The 16,370-nt window shown below is 47.2% G+C and overlaps 1 protein-coding gene across 1 annotated transcript; it reads left to right on the top strand.

Annotated features, from left to right (window-relative positions):
• Nucleotides 1–12,545: 12,545 nt before the first annotated feature.
• LOC138846742 (ubiquitin carboxyl-terminal hydrolase 29-like) lies at nt 12,546–15,885 on the top strand. The gene is made up of 2 exons (XM_089320094.1): nt 12,546–12,728; nt 12,759–15,885. The coding sequence occupies exons 1-2, from the start codon at nt 12,546–12,548 to the stop codon at nt 15,099–15,101; spliced, it is 2,526 nt and encodes an 841-aa protein (XP_089176220.1). The 3' UTR covers nt 15,102–15,885.
• Nucleotides 15,886–16,370: the final 485 nt, after the last annotated feature.

Raw genomic sequence — 16,370 nt, 5'->3', positions numbered from 1 at the left:
GAAGATCTTTCTGTCTTCCTCTGTCTCTCTGCCCCTGCACCCACCTGGAAGACTCAGATGAAGCTCCAGACTTCAAACTGGCCCAGCTCCAGCCATTGTGGCCATTGGGGAATTAATCAGGAAGTGGAAGACCTCTCTCTGTCTCTTTCTCTCTCTCTCTGGACCCCTGTCTTTCAAATAACCTTTAAAAAAAAGGAAGGGATGGAGGGAAAGAGGGAGGAAAGAAGGAGGAAATAGTGATGAGCAATCATTTTCTCTTGGTCACACTTCAGTTGGGTTCTTTGCGAACTCACTCATGTTTGGAACAGTACTTCTCAATGTTGGCATGGTTGATTGGTTAGTTCGTACTTTGGTGTAGTGGGCTGTCCTACTTAGTAAGATTTCTGACCTCAATCCACTAGAGATCAGTACAATCTAGTCATGCCATCAAACCCTGTTGAACATCTACCAGGGCTGCAATCACCCTGATTGATGGTTTCTTCCCCCATCACAGTACCCCACATATCATTTGGAGTGATTGAGCAGTACTTTTAAAAACAAGCATTCAAGGCAGTGGGCATGTTTTCAGGATCCACAGCTTTACAAATGTTTAATCACCTGGAATGAAAGAACCGAGAATGGCCTTGTGAAGACTCAGTGACAAGCACCATTTATGAGGCAGTGCTTGTGGAGGTTTGAACTCTGATGTTCACGAACCTATCTGAAGCGTCATTTCTGCCCTACCCTGGTGTCCCAGAACCAAGGGGTGGAAGCCACTGTGACATGTCCCACTCTGATTCATTGGCAAAAATATTTACCCGCTACTCCTGTGAATGAGGGCTGATTGGTACAAGCACTAACATTGGAGACGAAAGCCTACATACAAGCATGTAAGTGTTGCATTCTATGGAACAGACTTTGTGTCAGCCAGTCTGCCTTGATTCAGCTTTTCTGTGTTTAAAAAGTAAACAACTCATGTTGGAATCCTAACCTGTCAGTACTTCAGAATGCAAGTGTATTCGGTGATAGGATTTTTATAGATATGATTAAATTAAAATGAGTTCATGGCATTCCCTAATCCTATGTGATGGTATCCTTATAGGAAGAAGACATTTGGACACAGATACTAAAGGAAGATACCTTGAAGATACAGGAAGATGTCGAGACATCTGCCAGCCAGAAAGGCTTAAAACATCCTGCCCTCAGAGGAAACCAACCATGATGACACCTTGATCTTGGATCTCTAGAGTCAAGTGCTGTCGAATTAAATTTCTGTTGTGGCTGGCACTGTGGTATAGCAGGTGGAAGCTGCCTCCTCTGGTGCTGGCATCCCATATGGGCACCGGTTCTGCTCACAAGTGCTCCACTTCTGATCCAGCACTCTGCTATGACCTGGGAAAACAGTGAAGGATGGACCAAGTGCTTTGGCCCCTACCCCCACGTGGGAGACCCAGAGGAGGCTCTTAGCTCCTGCCTTCAGATTGGTGAAACTCCAGCCATTGCGGGCATTTGGGGAGTGAACCAGTGGCTGCAAGAACTCTCTCTCTGTCTCACTCTCTGTCTCTCTCTCTCTCTCTCCTTCTCTCTCTGTGTACCTAAACTTTCAAATAGGTAAATGAATTTTTTAAAAAAAGAAGCTAATTTCTAGTGCTTAGGCCAGTCTGTGGCACAGTTGACCCTTGAACCATGAAGGAGTGAGGAATACTGACCCCCTTGCAAGAAAAAGCCTGAGTAAAACTCTCGACTCCCCTTAAAAGCTAACTCCTAAATGCCTACTATTGGCAGGAAGCTTTACCAATAACATAAAGTATCAGCAAACTATGTATGTTATACATATTATATATGGTGAAAAATACGTAAGGATTGAGACATCATTTTTACTTGATGAGTTTATTAGGGAGACTAACTGCTCACATGTGTAAGATTAATGTTACAGGGCATTTCAGGTGGATCCTCACCACACTGGAGCCCACAGTAATAGCAACAAGATGTGGCTAAGAGATTATAGAAGCACAGTATGTGCAAGTTAATACTACACTTTTGTTTGCATTTCTCTTGACTGCGAATGGTGCCATCAACAGTCTGAGTTTTTGTGTGCATGTGTCTTGGCAAAGTTTTACAATAGATTTGGATATTCCATGGTAGTAAAGTACAAAGGAGATGATTATTACCTATACTTCTTGCACTCATGCACATACTTTGTAAAATGTATTTCTAAGTTCTGTGACTCATCTGGGAGCTTTTTCCAATCCCTGTGTAAGAAGAACCACAGAGTTCATACCTGTACTCTCACTACAAGCCTAGAAAACTACCACCACCTCCTTCTGCCAGAGCCAATGCAGGACTAATACACTGCTCGGTCGCTTTGACACGAGCAAGGTTATATGCCTGGTATGGAGGATATTCTGCACAGAGCAGCTCTGGACAGGCACAGCTGTGACAGCACAATGTCTCCAGTAATAAAGATCGGGTCTTTCCTCAAGGTAAACTACACTTGCCTTCTAGAAACACGGGCACAGGGAAAGGAAGCATGATATGAACAGTTAAAGAAGCCATGGAGACCAACAGTGCTCTCCCCACATGTTCCTATTGACACATGGAAGTCTGGCACATACAAAGGTGTTTAAAAAGTTCACGGAGGGGCCGGCACTGTGCCTAGTGCCAGCGTCGCATGTGGGTGCCAGTTCGAGTCCAGGCTGCTCCTCTTCTGATCCAGCTCTCTGCTATGCACTGGGACAACAGTGGAAGATGGTCCAAGTTCTTGGGTTCCTGTACCTCGTGGGAGAGCTGGAAGAAGCTCCAGGCTTCGGGTTGGCACAGCTCTGGCTGTTTTGGCCAATTGGGGAGTGAGCCAGCAGATGGAAGACACCTCTCTCTCTGAATCTCCTTCTCTCTCTGTGCAACTCTAACTTTCAAGTAAATAAATATATCTTTCAAAAAAAAGTAGAAGCAGGGCCTGGCACTGTGGCAAAATGGGTTTTTCACTCCCCAAATGGCTACAAAGGCTGGAGCTGGGCCGATCCAAAGCCAAGAGCCAGGAGCTTCTTCCAGGTCTTCCAGGTGGGTGCAGAGTCCCAAGGACTTGGGCCATCCTCTACCGCTTTCCCAGGCAATAGCAGAGATGGGTTGGAAATCAGCAGCTGGGACTCCAACCTGTGCCCATATGGGATGAGGCACTGCAGGCAGTGGCTTCACTCGCTACACCACGACAGGTGCCAGCCCCTGTAAACCTCACTTTCACACTTCTTTCTGGCATCAGAAAGGTCTACTAAGTGTTTACATGATTCAGTCATATCTTTCCAATGTCGTCACACATGGTGCCCCTCAGAATGCATTAAGAAGCAGAGTGTGAGTGGGTGACCACAGAAGATCTCTGCTGCACTTAGCTCCAGATCACTTGACTCCTGGGGTATGTGAGGCACAAATCTCAAGCAGCTGAAAGCCAGTATGAGGCCATACAGAGCTACGTTTGAGCTGCTGTATATGCAGGACATGGACACTGAGGACGAGAGAAGGCACAGGCCATGGCAAAGCCAGAGCTCCAGGCAAGAGGACGGAAAGTTCCTGGACACAGGCCCAGTTCCATGGCATGCAACAGAGTCTCTGCCGTCCCACAGGGCTCAGAATTAAGACCACCCTGAATGTGGCTTGATTCTCTGCTCTTGCCATCTTGAAATTCTGTCTTGAAGTAAAAATCCTATTCCTTACAGATCCTTGGGGCACCTGGCATTTGGAATTTTTAATGATCTTGTATAAGGGACCAGGCATATTCATTTCTCACAGGACTCCTAAATCAGGTGGCCAGTCCGTCTACATAAACAGAGTAAACACAAGGAAACCAGCAGCAAAGACTGAAATAATCAAGAGAGGGCATTGGGCATAGTGGTAAAGATGCCGCTTGAGACACCCACATCCCGGATCAGAGTGCCTGGGGTGGAGTCCTGGCTCCACTAGCAACTCCAGCTGCCTGCAGCCTATTGTGTGCCTGACGAGGCAGCAGATGATGGTCCAGGTACCTGGGCTGCTGCCATCCATGTGGGAGACCAGGTTGCAGTTCCTGGCTTTACCCACTATGCCACAACGCCAGCCCCAACTCCACTTCTGATCTAGCTCCCTGCTGATGTGCACAGGAAAGCAGTAGAAGATGGCTCAACTACTCAGGCCCCTGCTGCCCATGTAGGAACCCTGGATGGAGTCCTAGGTTCCTGACTTTGGCCTGGCTCACCCCTAGCAATTGTGGCCATTTTAGGAGTGAAGCAGCACAAGAAAGATCTCCAGCTCTCTCTATCTGTAACTCTGCCTTTATACTAAAGAGATAAATCTTGGGCCAGCGCCATGGCTCACTTGCTTAATCCCCCGCTTGCCTGTCAAAAACTAAACAAAATAAATAAAGCAAGTTGCCCCCCAAAATAAAGATGTATTTTGTTTATTTTTTGGGGGGTGCAACTTGCTTTATTAAACAGAAAATGGAATCTGTGTGGCATGGAAGGTGAGGTCCCTCCCTCCTTCCCTGCCTCCTTCCATCCTTCCTAGATTCCCTCCCCACTTTGCTCTCTCCCTCTCTTTTTTTTTAACTTTTATTTAGTAAACATAAATTTCCAAAGTGCAGTTTATAGATTACAATGGCTTCCCTGCCCCCAATAACTTCCCTCCCACTCGCACACCTCCCATCTCCCGCTCCCTCTTCCATTCACATCAAGATTCATTTTCAATTATCTTTATAGACTGAAGATCGATTTAGTATCTATTAAGTAAAGATTTCATCAGTTTGTACCCACACAGAACATAAAGTGTAAACTACTGGTTCAGTACTAGTTATACCGTTAATTCACATTGGATAACACATTAATGACAGAGATCCCACATGGCCTAGCGGTTAGGATTCCTGGTTTTCACCCAGGCGGCCTGGCTTTGACTCCTGGGGTGGGAAGTTGAAAATAAATCTTTAAAAAATAATTTTTCAGAATACCAAAAACAATTCCATGGAGAATGTAATTCAGTTAAACACCTGGACAGAAGAGACACTCCATTCTTTATCTGTGATGTACATTCAACACACTTGTATCTCAGCTCCCACACCACTTTGTTGTATATACTTGATAGCTAGTTGTTTAAAAATATTATTAGAGAAAAAGATAAGGCAAAGAGGAAAATATTTCATTCATATCTCTCCCATCAGTTATTATAAAACATCCTTAACATGTTAACATCATGACATATACACATCTCATTTTTTTAGAAAAACACTTTTATTTGATTAAAAAGTACATGATTCCTATTAATTACATATTTCACCAAAGTGCGTAGACAGAAATAATCATCCTACTTCCCAAGAGTTCCTGTCTGTTAACAGTAAGCCAATGAAATTCCAGGCCTCTACTATTTCGAGTTCATACAAAGCAAGCTGGAGGGATAGATGGATGAGCGCATGTAAATATTTGGAACCAGATGTCTTCTAACTGAATGGGAACTCCATGAGGTCAGGGATTTTCTCTGCTGTGTTCCCTGCTACATCCTCCACCTACTTTTAGCAAGGTCTCTCACCTGGGACTTTGTTAGTACTGGGGCTGGATAACTCTTCATTGCACAGGGTGGGGATAGCAACAGCATCTTCCTCTGTGTTTTCGATGAAGCAGCGTCCCTGGCAAGAACACCCTTTCAGTGTGGCAGCCAAAACCATCTCCACACATTACCAGATGGCCGCTCAAGGGCAACACTGCCACCAGCTCAGAACCACTGACCTAGAAAACATGTGGCACAAAAGAAAGGCTTGCTGAATGGATGAAGTGCTTGGAAAATCATTTAGGAGCAATTTTAAAAGTAAACCAAACCCTGTGGCATAGCACATAAAGTGGCTGCCTGCAGTGCTGGCATCCCATATGGACACCAGTTCAAGTCCTGCCTGTCCACTTCCCATCCAACTCTCTGCTATGGCCTGGGAAGGCAGTGAAAGATGGCCCAAGTCCTTGGGCCCCTGCACCCATGTGGGAGACCCAGAAGAAGCTCCTGGCTTTAGACAAGCTCAGTTGTAGCTGATGTGACCATCTGGGGATTGAACCAGCAGATGGAAGACCGAGCTCTCTCCTCCCCTCCCCTCCCCCTCTTCTTCTGCCTCTCTGTAACTCTGCCTTTCAAATAAAATAATAGATCTTAAGAAAAAGGGTTGGTGGCCGGTGCTGTAACACAGCAGGTTAAAGCCCTGGCCTGAGGCATTGACATCCCATATGGACGCTGGTTCTAGTCCTGGCTGCTCATCTTCTGATCCAGCTCTCTGCTGTGGCCTTGGAGAGAGAGCAGTAGAAGATGGCCCAAGTCCTTGGGCCCCTGCACCCACGTGGGAGACCTGGTGGAAGCTCCAGGCTCCTGGCTTCAGATCGTCTCAGCTCCAGCCATTGCAGCCATCTGGCGAGTGAACCAGTTGATGGAAAACCTCTCTCTGTCTCTACCTCTCTATTGCTCTGTCTTTCAAATCAATACAATAAATCTTAAAACAAATTGAGCCTGCTGAGAAGTACACAAGGAGAAACACAAAGGAATAGGAGAATCCAGATCTGCTCTGTGCCCTCTACAATAATCCACACCCCGAGTCCAAGCATTTAGCTGACATGGGCCCACACCCGAGTTCAGAAAGGATGGGTGATCATGAGGAGCTGGGGTGACCTGTCCATAGTAATCGAGTGAATTCCACGAGTTCAGCAGTAGCAAACAGGCAGAACCGTGTGCTGAGATTGCCATGCCAACCTTCAGGCCACATCAACTCCAGGAATTGGTGCTATGCCTGCGCAGAGCCACCCTCCGGCGACACTACCATCGCAGACTACATTTCCCTTAAGGTCCCATGGCACGTCCTCCCGCAAGACCTGCTGGGAAAGCCGCTGCTTGCAGAAGACTTGTGGTGGCCTTTGCCGGGGATTCCATTTTCCTGTAGGGGGCAGGGGGGTGAAAATGAAGATGCTCGAAGCCTGAGAGTGGAAGTCCCGACCCCTTTTAATTTCTCTTTCTCGCTCTTCAGTGGGCCCCTCCTTCGTCAGTGTCTGAGCCAGCCCCATGTGCACCTTCCCCAGCGCGGGCAGCCACCCCCGTGCGCCTCTCTGCCGCCCCAGCCAGCGCCCGCGGGGCCAGCACCACACAGCAGCCATGTCCGGAGGCTCGGGCTGGCAGCCCCGGCAGGCGCGGGGTCTGGGCTCTAGAAGGCTGGGAAGTGGAGGTCCACTTGTGCTCTGGGGATTTCTGTTCCCTTCCTCTCTGAGTGAGGAAAAGTTTTATATAGTTGTAAAGACCGAGAATGGAAAGCATGCTGCAAGGAAAAGATAAAATGACCACCCCAGACTCAAGTGGGGTGACCAGGAGGGCTGTAGTCAGCTGTTCCCATGTACTACACGAGTGAGGAAGGCGCAAGTGTGAGTTCGAGTGGCCAGGCGATCCCACATGGGTGCCGGTTCTAGGACCGGCCGCCCCGGTGCGCATCCATCTACCTGCTGAGCTCAGTGCCTGGTCCGGCCTCCCGTGGGAGACCCGGATGGAGATCCCAGGGCCCTGGCTGTGGCCCCGCTGCGGCCCTGGCTGTGGCCCCAGTGCAGCCCTGCCTGAGCCTGGCGGAGCCCTGGCGGATGCCCGGTGTGGCCCTGCAAGATGCCGGTGGAGCCCTGGTTGAGGCCTGGGTTGGCCCTGGCTGGGGCCTGGGTTCTTGCTGCTCAACTTGTGATTCTTATGTATATTTGCAATGATGTCCAAAGTTAAAATTTGTGTCATAGAGGCGGGTGCCGTGGCTCCCTAGGTTAATCTTCTGCTTGTAGTGCCCACATCCCATGTGGGCACCGGGTTCCAGTCTCGACCCACTCTTCCAGTCCAGGTCTCTGCTGTGGCCCGGGAAGGCAGTGGAGGATGGCCTGAGTGCTTGGGCCCCAGCACCCAAGTGGGAGACCCAGATGAAGCTCCTGGCTCCTGGCTTCAGTTCGGTGCAACTCTGCCCGTTGTGGCCATTTGGGGGGTGAAGCAACACAAGGAAGACCTTTCTCAATCTTTCTCACTGCCTAACTATATTTGTCAAAAAAAAAAAATGGTGTCATAAACAAATACAGTAAAATACAGTTGTCTACTGCTAGCATTTTTTGGGGAGGGGAGACAGGCAGAGTTAGCGAGAGAGACGGAGAGAAAGGTCTTCCTTCCATTGGTTCACAATGCAAATGGCCAGTAGTGCTAGCACGCTGTGCTGATCCAAAGCCAGGAGCCAGGTGCTTCCTCCTGGTCTCTCATGCAAGTGCAGAGCCCAAGCACTTGGGCCATCCTCCACTGCCTCCGGGCCACAGCAGAGAGCTGGACTTGAAGAGGAGCATTCAGGTCAGAACCGGCACCCCAACCGGGAATAGAACCCGGGGTGCCGTCATCTCAGGCAGAGGACTAGCCTAGTGAGCCATGGCGCCAGAGCTAGCTAGCCTTTTTTAGGCATTTTATGCTTTTTAAAGATATATTTATTTTATTTGAACTTCAGAGTTACAGAAAGGCAGAGGCACGGGGGGAGGGTGGGAGAGAGAGAGACAGGGAGAGATAGAGAGAGAGAGAGGGCTTCCATCCGCTGGTTCACTCCCCAGATGGCCCAGATTCTGCAGCTGGGCTGATCCAGAGACAGGCCCTCCTCAGCTGCTTCCCAAGGCCAGGGCAGGGAGCAGGATGGGAAGCAGAGCCCTGGCCTCAGCCCCTGCACCACAACACCCACCCCTGCAGGCATTTTAAATTCATTGCCCTAGGGGATAGCCACACCTAAAAGGGTGTTTCCTGGGCGGGGCTGCCAGGGGTGTATAAATGAAAGGCGCTGGCTGACTGCACATCAGAGTTCTCATCCACTCCCACAGCGAGGACAGCAGCTCTCCACGTCCACACCGTGAGTTTGCTTCGGCCTGTCAGTGGGCTGTTTGGTGTGTGGGGGTGCTTTGAGAAGGTCCCGGGGCGGGAGGCATTGTGGCATCTTTAGCTGGCCTTTGGGATACTGGTGTGCAGATGGAGCCCTGGCTACTCCACTTCCTCTCCTGCCTCCTGATATTGGTTTGGAAAGCAGCAGATGGTGGCCCAAGTATTTGGGTCCCTGTCCCCATGTGGGAGACCTGGCTGGAGTTCCAAGCTCTTCGTTTTGGCCTGGCCCAGCCTTGGCTGTTGTGGCCACTTGAGGAGTGAACGGGAGATGAAAGGTATCTCTTGGGTCTCCCTCTCTGTCATTCTGCCTTTTAAGTATATGGAAATGCATATAATGAAAACATGCATGGATTTTTTAAAAGTTTATACAAAACCTTATCCCTTTTTTTGTTTTCATTTTTGTTTCTTTCTGTTTGTTTTAAAACCTCATCTTCGATGGCTGGCACTGTGGCTCGCTAGGCTAATCCTCTGCCTGCAGCACATGTACCCCCGGTTCTAGTCCCGGTTGGGGTTCTGGATTCTGTCCCGGTTGCCCCTCTTCCAGGCCAGCTCTCTGCTGTGGCCCGGGAAGGCAGTGGAGGATGGCCCAAGTGCTTGGGTCCTGCACCCGCATGGGAGACCAGGTGGAAGCACCCGGCTCCTGGCTTCAGATCGGCACATTGCACTGGCCGTAGCGACCATTTTGGGGGTGAACCAATGGAAGGAAATCCTTTCTCTCTGTCTCTCTCTCTCTCTCACTGTCTAACTCTGCCTGTCAAAAAATAATAAAATTTGTCTTTTCATTCCATTTTCTATGAGCTTTTTGAAGATCACTCATATGCACTCAGAGAATGTGAGACTACATTTATTTCCCTCAAAGGATAATCAGTTATTGTCTGAGGGGGTTTATCTTCCACCATTGATGGGGATGAATTATAAATTAGCAGGTCTTGATTCTGGGTTTTGCTTTTGGAATAGTTTTTAATTTTCTGTGACCTTGGATTCTGGCATCTCCAGAAGGGAACGTGCACTTAAAATGCAAATTATGGGGGGCCAGCCTTGTAGTGCAGGGCAATAAAGCTCTTCCTGTAACACTGGCATCCCATATGGGTGCTGGTTCAAGTCCTGGCCATTCTTAACACCAATCCAACAAGCAAACTGTAAACAACACATGATGAAGGCTACTCATCTTTTGGTATCCTTTCGGGATGCAACTGGAGATCTCTACTCCTTATGATTCCCCCTTCCCTTAAATTAAAGATTCAGTGAGAAGAAACATCCCCTATGAAAAAACAAAGTCATTTCTCACAAGCACAGTGATAGGAGGATGAAATACAGGGCCTCTGGGTTCATACTGTGGTCGCTATGGGTACACAATGCAGGTGTTAGTATCTCTCAGAAAATTGAAGGTGCATTAACTATTTGTTAAAGACTTACTTGTTTTTTATTTATTTTGAAAGAGTTACAGAGAGAGAAGTCTTCCATTAGCTGGTTCACTCCCCAAATGGCTGTGATACCAGGAGGTGAGCTATATTCCTGTGTGAGAGCCATTCTTACCAGGGGAGGGAGAGATGTCTCCTCATTGTGGTTTGATTTGCATTTCCCTGATGGCTAGTGATCCTGAACATTTCTTCATGTGTCTGTTGGCCATTTGGATATCCTCTTGAAAATGTCAGTTTAAGCCCGTGGCCCATCTCTTAACTGGGCTGTGTGTTTTGTTGTGGTGCAGTTTTATGATCACAACAGTGCTGTTGTTGCAATCCCGTTTCACTTATGTGACACTAAGACCCAGGAAGCTTGAGTTTCAAGCTTCATGTTCCAAGAGCAGTAAATAAGAAACCAGTCTCTGACTTCTAGCAGCTGGAATGTATATTGTGTGATCATAGTGTATCCTCCTTGTTGCCTGTTTCTCAACAGAAAAAAAAAAAAAAAAAAAAAACAAACATGCTTAAAGTTCTAGGCCTTTCAAATAAACAAATAAATTTTAAAATTCTAATTGTGGCAGAGCTCCAAAAATCTCACCACCAAGACTGTGGCTGTATTAATCCAATCTATGTGATTGGGAAGGGCTGGATTTAGAAAGGTATTTGGAGGTAATCTCATTATCACACTGGATTTCCTGTTTGGTTTAATTAATTTTTAAGACATTTGAGCGCTGGGTGCCTGGGCTCACTAGGCTAATCCTCTCCCTGCAGCGCCAGCACCCTGGGTTCTCGTCCCGGTTGGAGCACCAGATTCTCTCCTGGTTGCTCCTCTTCCAGTCCAGCTCTCTGCTGTGGCGTGGAAGGCCGTGGAGGATGGCACAAGAGCTAGGGCCCTACACCTGCATGAGAGTCCAGGAGGAAGCACCTGGCTGCTGGCTTCGGATCAGCTCAGCGGGCTGGCTGTATTGGCAATTTGGGAGCTGCACCAACGGAAAAGGAAGACCTTTCTCTCTCTCTCTCTCTCTCTCTCTCTCTCTCTCTGTCTATATCAGCATGTCAAAAATAAAAAATGAAGAAAAATTAAGAAAAAAAGGAAGTTGTGAAAATTCATCAGGTGTATCTGAAAAAAATGTACAAAAAAAAGTCATTGGAGGGTGTTGCATTGCCATTTGCTTTCTTGTCTTTACAAACTTTTATTTATTTGACAGGCACAGTTACAGAGAGAGGGAGAAACAGAGCTCCTCCATCCACTGGTTCTCTTCCCAGAGGGCCATGGGGGCCAGGGCTGGGGCAGGCTGAAGCCAGGAGCCCAGAGCCTCTTCCAGATCCCACCCGTGGTGTGGGTGCAGGAGCCCAAACACTTGGGCCATCTTTTTCTCCCTTCTCAGGCCCACCAGCAGGGAGCTAGATTGGAAGTGGAGCAGCTGGGTCTCAAAGTGGCACCCATAGAGGATGCTGGTGTTGCATGTGGTGGTTTAACCCACTATGCCAAAACACTAGCCTCTGCATTTGCTTTCTACCAGATAGTGAAATCAAACAACAGAAGATGTGGTTGGGAATCCACTGGTGATGACATAAAACTCACTTTTTGAGATTTCCTATTTTTCTTTCAGCAGCCTTGGCACTCAGGATTCTACTTGCAGTGTGGCCACAGACAACTCTCCAAAGAGTCAATTCCCTTGAATTCTGACTCAAGTGTCTTTGGCCGGAACTGAGAATGGACAACAGGTAATATCTTTTTTTCTGTAGTTTCCTTTGAATTTTTTTTTCATTTGCTTTTTCTGACATCAGAATGTTGGAAAGACACAGACATTCTAGGCTGCTTAGAAAGACATAGGCAAATGGGTGAGGGGAGGGAGAAGAATTAAGAAAGTCATTTTAAATTTTCATTGCATTTGAAAGGCAGAGAGAGAGATCTTCCATCTACTGGTTCAGTCCTCAAATGCCTGCAACCATCAGGGCTGGGCCAGGCTAAAGCCAGGAGCCCAGAACTAGTGCACGTTTCCACACAGGTGGTAGAGTCCCAAATAATTGAACCTCACGTGCTGCCTCGGAGGGTCTGCATTATGCTGTGTCTCTCTCTTCATGTTTCTCTTCGCCTACCCTCCTCAATTTTCATGAAAAGCTCACCATCTTAATTCTGTTTTCATACTCCTTGCATGAAATGGCTGCTTGCATGCTCAGCATTTACTCAAGTCCCCACTGTAGCTACATTTCTATTAAAATGTCCGTGTGTCTTTTTCTTTAGGGTACATGCGTTGTATTTGTAAACAAAAAACATCCCCTCACAAAGTGCATGGTTTTGTGCAGACGTGGAACAAGAGGACTGGACCTAGTACGTTGAAAGAACCCATCACACAAACAGTGGAAAGGGAAAAGGATATTCAACTGATTTTCATGTTTCAAGGTGGAAAACCTATAGATAAGAGGTTTTTCCCTAGACATTAATATTCTAGAATGTTTTAGACATTATGGAGAAAGACAAAATGGCCTGTATCTGACCTTCTGGAACAAAACCTGTGTCTTGGCAAACTCTCTCGCACACATACTGAATGGTTGCAGATCTTGCTGGACATCATTCGTCAGAACAAACATCAGTGGCCCATTAAATCGGAAAGTTATTGGGGTGTCATGGAGAGCATGAATGGGTACACAGAGCCTGAAAAAACTCCATCTTCCAATGTATGTCGTGTGCCAAGTGCCGAGACCTTTACTACAGAAGAAGGAAGTGGAACAACGTTCCCCCAGCAGTTGCTGGGCAAATCGCCAATGCTTGCCAAACAAGGGTTACCAGAAAAGAAAGATAGGAAGAGAAAAACAACACTGTCGTCCAGTCTAGATACGGATGAAGGCTTCCTGGAAGAAAATGAGAGTGTGCCAAGCAAGAAATTCAAGAAAGATTCCTTGAAAGATCTAGAAAAGGATGGAAGTTCGAAACATGGACCTTCCCTCAGGACCGCCTCTCCTGGAAATTCTCCCCTGGATGAGACTGTTCTTTCTCCTCAGAGTGTGTCTGACAAAAGTCTGCTATTGCCATTGGAACCAGAACGAGCCCAGGACGACCCACAACACGATCAAGACCAATTGTGCCTTGACTCTCACCCAGAGCAACTGCAGCAGGGCTTCCCCAATTTGGGAAACACCTGTTACATGAACTCAATTTTACAGTCACTCTATGCAATTCCATCATTTGCTGATGGCTTACTAGGACAAGGTATTCCATGGGAGAACATTCCTTCTGACGTGCTTATCATGCCTTTAAGTATGTTGCTTGCTTTGAAAGATATTTGTAATCTAGAGACTAGCCAAGACCTACTCAGAGATATTAAAAATGCTATCTCAGCTGTTGCAGAAATATTCTCGGGCAACATGCAGAACGATGCTCATGAATTCTTATGTCAGTGTTTAGACCAGCTGAAAGGCGATTTTGAAAAAGTAAACACCATTTGGAAAACGAGGAGGGAGGCTGGAGATGAAAATTCACCTCCAGAGTTGTTTGCTGGTGATGCTGCCACCAAAGTGTTTGTTTGTCCAGTTGCTTCCAATTTTGAATTTGAATTGCAGGACTACGTGATTTGCAAAGCCTGTGGTCAAGTTGTTGTCGTGATAGAGCCTGGTAATTGTATCTCCATCAACCTACACCCAAAACCAAAAGCATCCCCTTTGTCCCTTCAAAATTGTTTTGATCTTTTCTTTACAACAGAAGAATGTGAGCGCCTCTGTGAAATGTGTAACCACAAGAAGGCTGTGGTGATGCATAAATTTGGCAGGCTACCCAGAGTCTTCATTGTTCATCTGAAACGCTACAGTTTGAGTGACACTTACGCGCTAATGAAGGATGACCAACAAGTTCTTATTCCCAAATATTTGAGTTTATCCTCTAATTGCAATGAAGACACCAGACCACCACTTCCCTTGGATAGTAATGCACCTGTGTTGGACCCCGAAGTACTGAACCTCACCCAAGAGGTTAATTCTGAGAGAGTCAGCCCGTGCACATCATCTGTGAAGCTGACCTGGCAATCCAGTGACTCTTCAGTTCTGCATGTTGCACCAGACGAAGATGCTGAACAAAACACACCTCAGAGAATTTGGCAAGCCAGGCCAAAGGAGCAGCAGCAGACTGACCTAGCAAGTGGCTCAAATCTGGAGTCCAAACTGGGCAACGCAAGAGATAGGGAAGTCAGAGAAATGGAGATGCTGGCAGCTGCCTCAGTGATGGATCAGGGAGACATCTCTCTTCTTATGATCTGTGAAGATGAAAGTAATCCTATAAACAACCCAGACAGAGGACTTGAAGAAGTTTATTGTCAAGAGGAGCCTGAAAATCCAGAACCCAAGGACGATGAGAAAACCAGTACATTGGTAGAGTTAGATTTTGATCATGTTAGTGAGTCTTCAAAAGATCTTTGTGACTACGAAAAACACAAGATTTCAGAAGGATTGAGAGGCGTGGTTGAGCAGCTGCACGAATCTGTTACCAAAAACATCGTGGGCATGGAGAAAACCATAGCTAAAGTGAAGGAACCAAAAGGAAGCATGCAAATGGGAGATGCTCTTCATTCTTACCGACTGATCAGCGTCATTAGCCACATAGGGAACTCCCCGTGTGCAGGCCATTACATCAGCGATGTGTATGACTTTCAGAAGCAGGCCTGGTTCACGTATAGTGATCTGAGGGTGGCAGAAATCCCAGAGGCCATGGTGCAGGAGGCAAGGCTTCACAGTGGGTACATCTTTTTTTACATGCACAATGACATTTTTGAGGCACTTGTGAGCAAGGCAGAGAAGTCCCAGCTAACCAGCTAAGGAAGAGGTGTTCCTTCCAGGAGAATAAGAGGGCTCCTGAAGACACAAGGAGCTCAGGACAAAGATCAGGGGCTGGTCTTGTGGTGCGAATGCCAGGCTGGTGGAGTGGCACAGCTGCTTCAGCCACCCCTTGGGAAGCACGTAGCCTGTCCTGGAGTGCCAGTTTGAGGTCCAATACCTCTGCTTCTGATCCAGCATTCTTACTAATGTGCCCGGGAAAGCAACAGAAGACGGCATGCGTCCTTGAGCCTCTGCCACACATGTGGGAGACCACAGTGGAGTTCCTGGCTCCTGGCTTCAGCATGGCCCAGCCCTGGCTGTTGGGGCCATTTGGGGAGTGAGCCAGTGGATGAAAGATCGCTCTCATTCTCTCTGTTGTGCCTTTTACAGCAATAAATCGTCTTATATAAAATAAGATGGAAGATCCACAAGACTCATACATAACTCAGGCTAGGTTGCATGATTCTCTCCTACAAGATTAAAATGGCACTTGTCATGTTCTAATGCAGTGGTTTTCCAAGTGTTGCTGTGCAATCAATGTCACAGCAGCAAAGAGGATCTGATCAGAAATGACAATTTTGAGACCTCTCCAATCCAACTGACTCAGAAACTGCAAATGCGGACCAGAAATCTGATGGACATTATGATGCCCATGAACTTTTGAGAAGCACAATCATAGTGTGTAGAGTACCTAGGTTTTATTTTGCTGATGCTGCTGCTGGGGTGTGTGTGTGTGTGTCTGTGTTTGTGTGTGTCTGTGTGTGTGTCTGTGTGTGTATTTATTTAAAGGATTTTAATTATAATTTTAAGCTTCTTGAACTCACATATGTCTGTTTTGTAATCTTATTGAAATAAATACCCAAACAATGCAAGTACCATTAACTGGCTTCCACGTATGTTTGTAACTCCTCACTGGAACAATTTGCTACCTAGCAAGCAACTGTATTTCCATATCCTCCCAGGAGCTGCAAGGTAGAACTTCAGGCTTACATGAGCAATGCAGTTAATGATATGATGAGGACAGGCACTGTGGCTCAGTGGGTTAAGACACTGCTTGGGGTGTTTGCATCCCCTCTTGGAGTTCCCGGGATTGAATGCCACCTCTGCTTCTGAGTCAGCTTCCTGCTAATACACATTCTGGGAGACAGTAGATACTGGCTGCAGGACTTGGGTTCCTGCCACCCACGTAAGAGAACTGGATGGATGTCCTGCCTCCTGGCTTCAGCCTGGCCCAGCCTCAGCAGCAGTAGGCATCTGGGGAGTGAATCA

The sequence above is a fragment of the Oryctolagus cuniculus genome, chromosome 18 (assembly GCF_051225735.1).
Source record: "Oryctolagus cuniculus isolate XC-2025 breed Fujian yellow rabbit chromosome 18, ASM5122573v1, whole genome shotgun sequence".
Classification (NCBI taxonomy): Eukaryota; Metazoa; Chordata; class Mammalia; order Lagomorpha; family Leporidae; genus Oryctolagus; species Oryctolagus cuniculus.
This window is presented reverse-complemented; position numbering and strand designations above follow the sequence as displayed.

Bases quoted from the DNA above. Each gene is read 5' to 3' on its own strand.
- LOC138846742 (XM_089320094.1), top strand. From the start codon at position 12,546: ATGCGTTGTATTTGTAAACAAAAAACATCCCCTCACAAAGTGCATGGT. The intron at 12,729-12,758 runs CCTAGACATTAA...AGAATGTTTTAG, and splicing joins CTATAGATAAGAGGTTTTTC to ACATTATGGAGAAAGACAAA.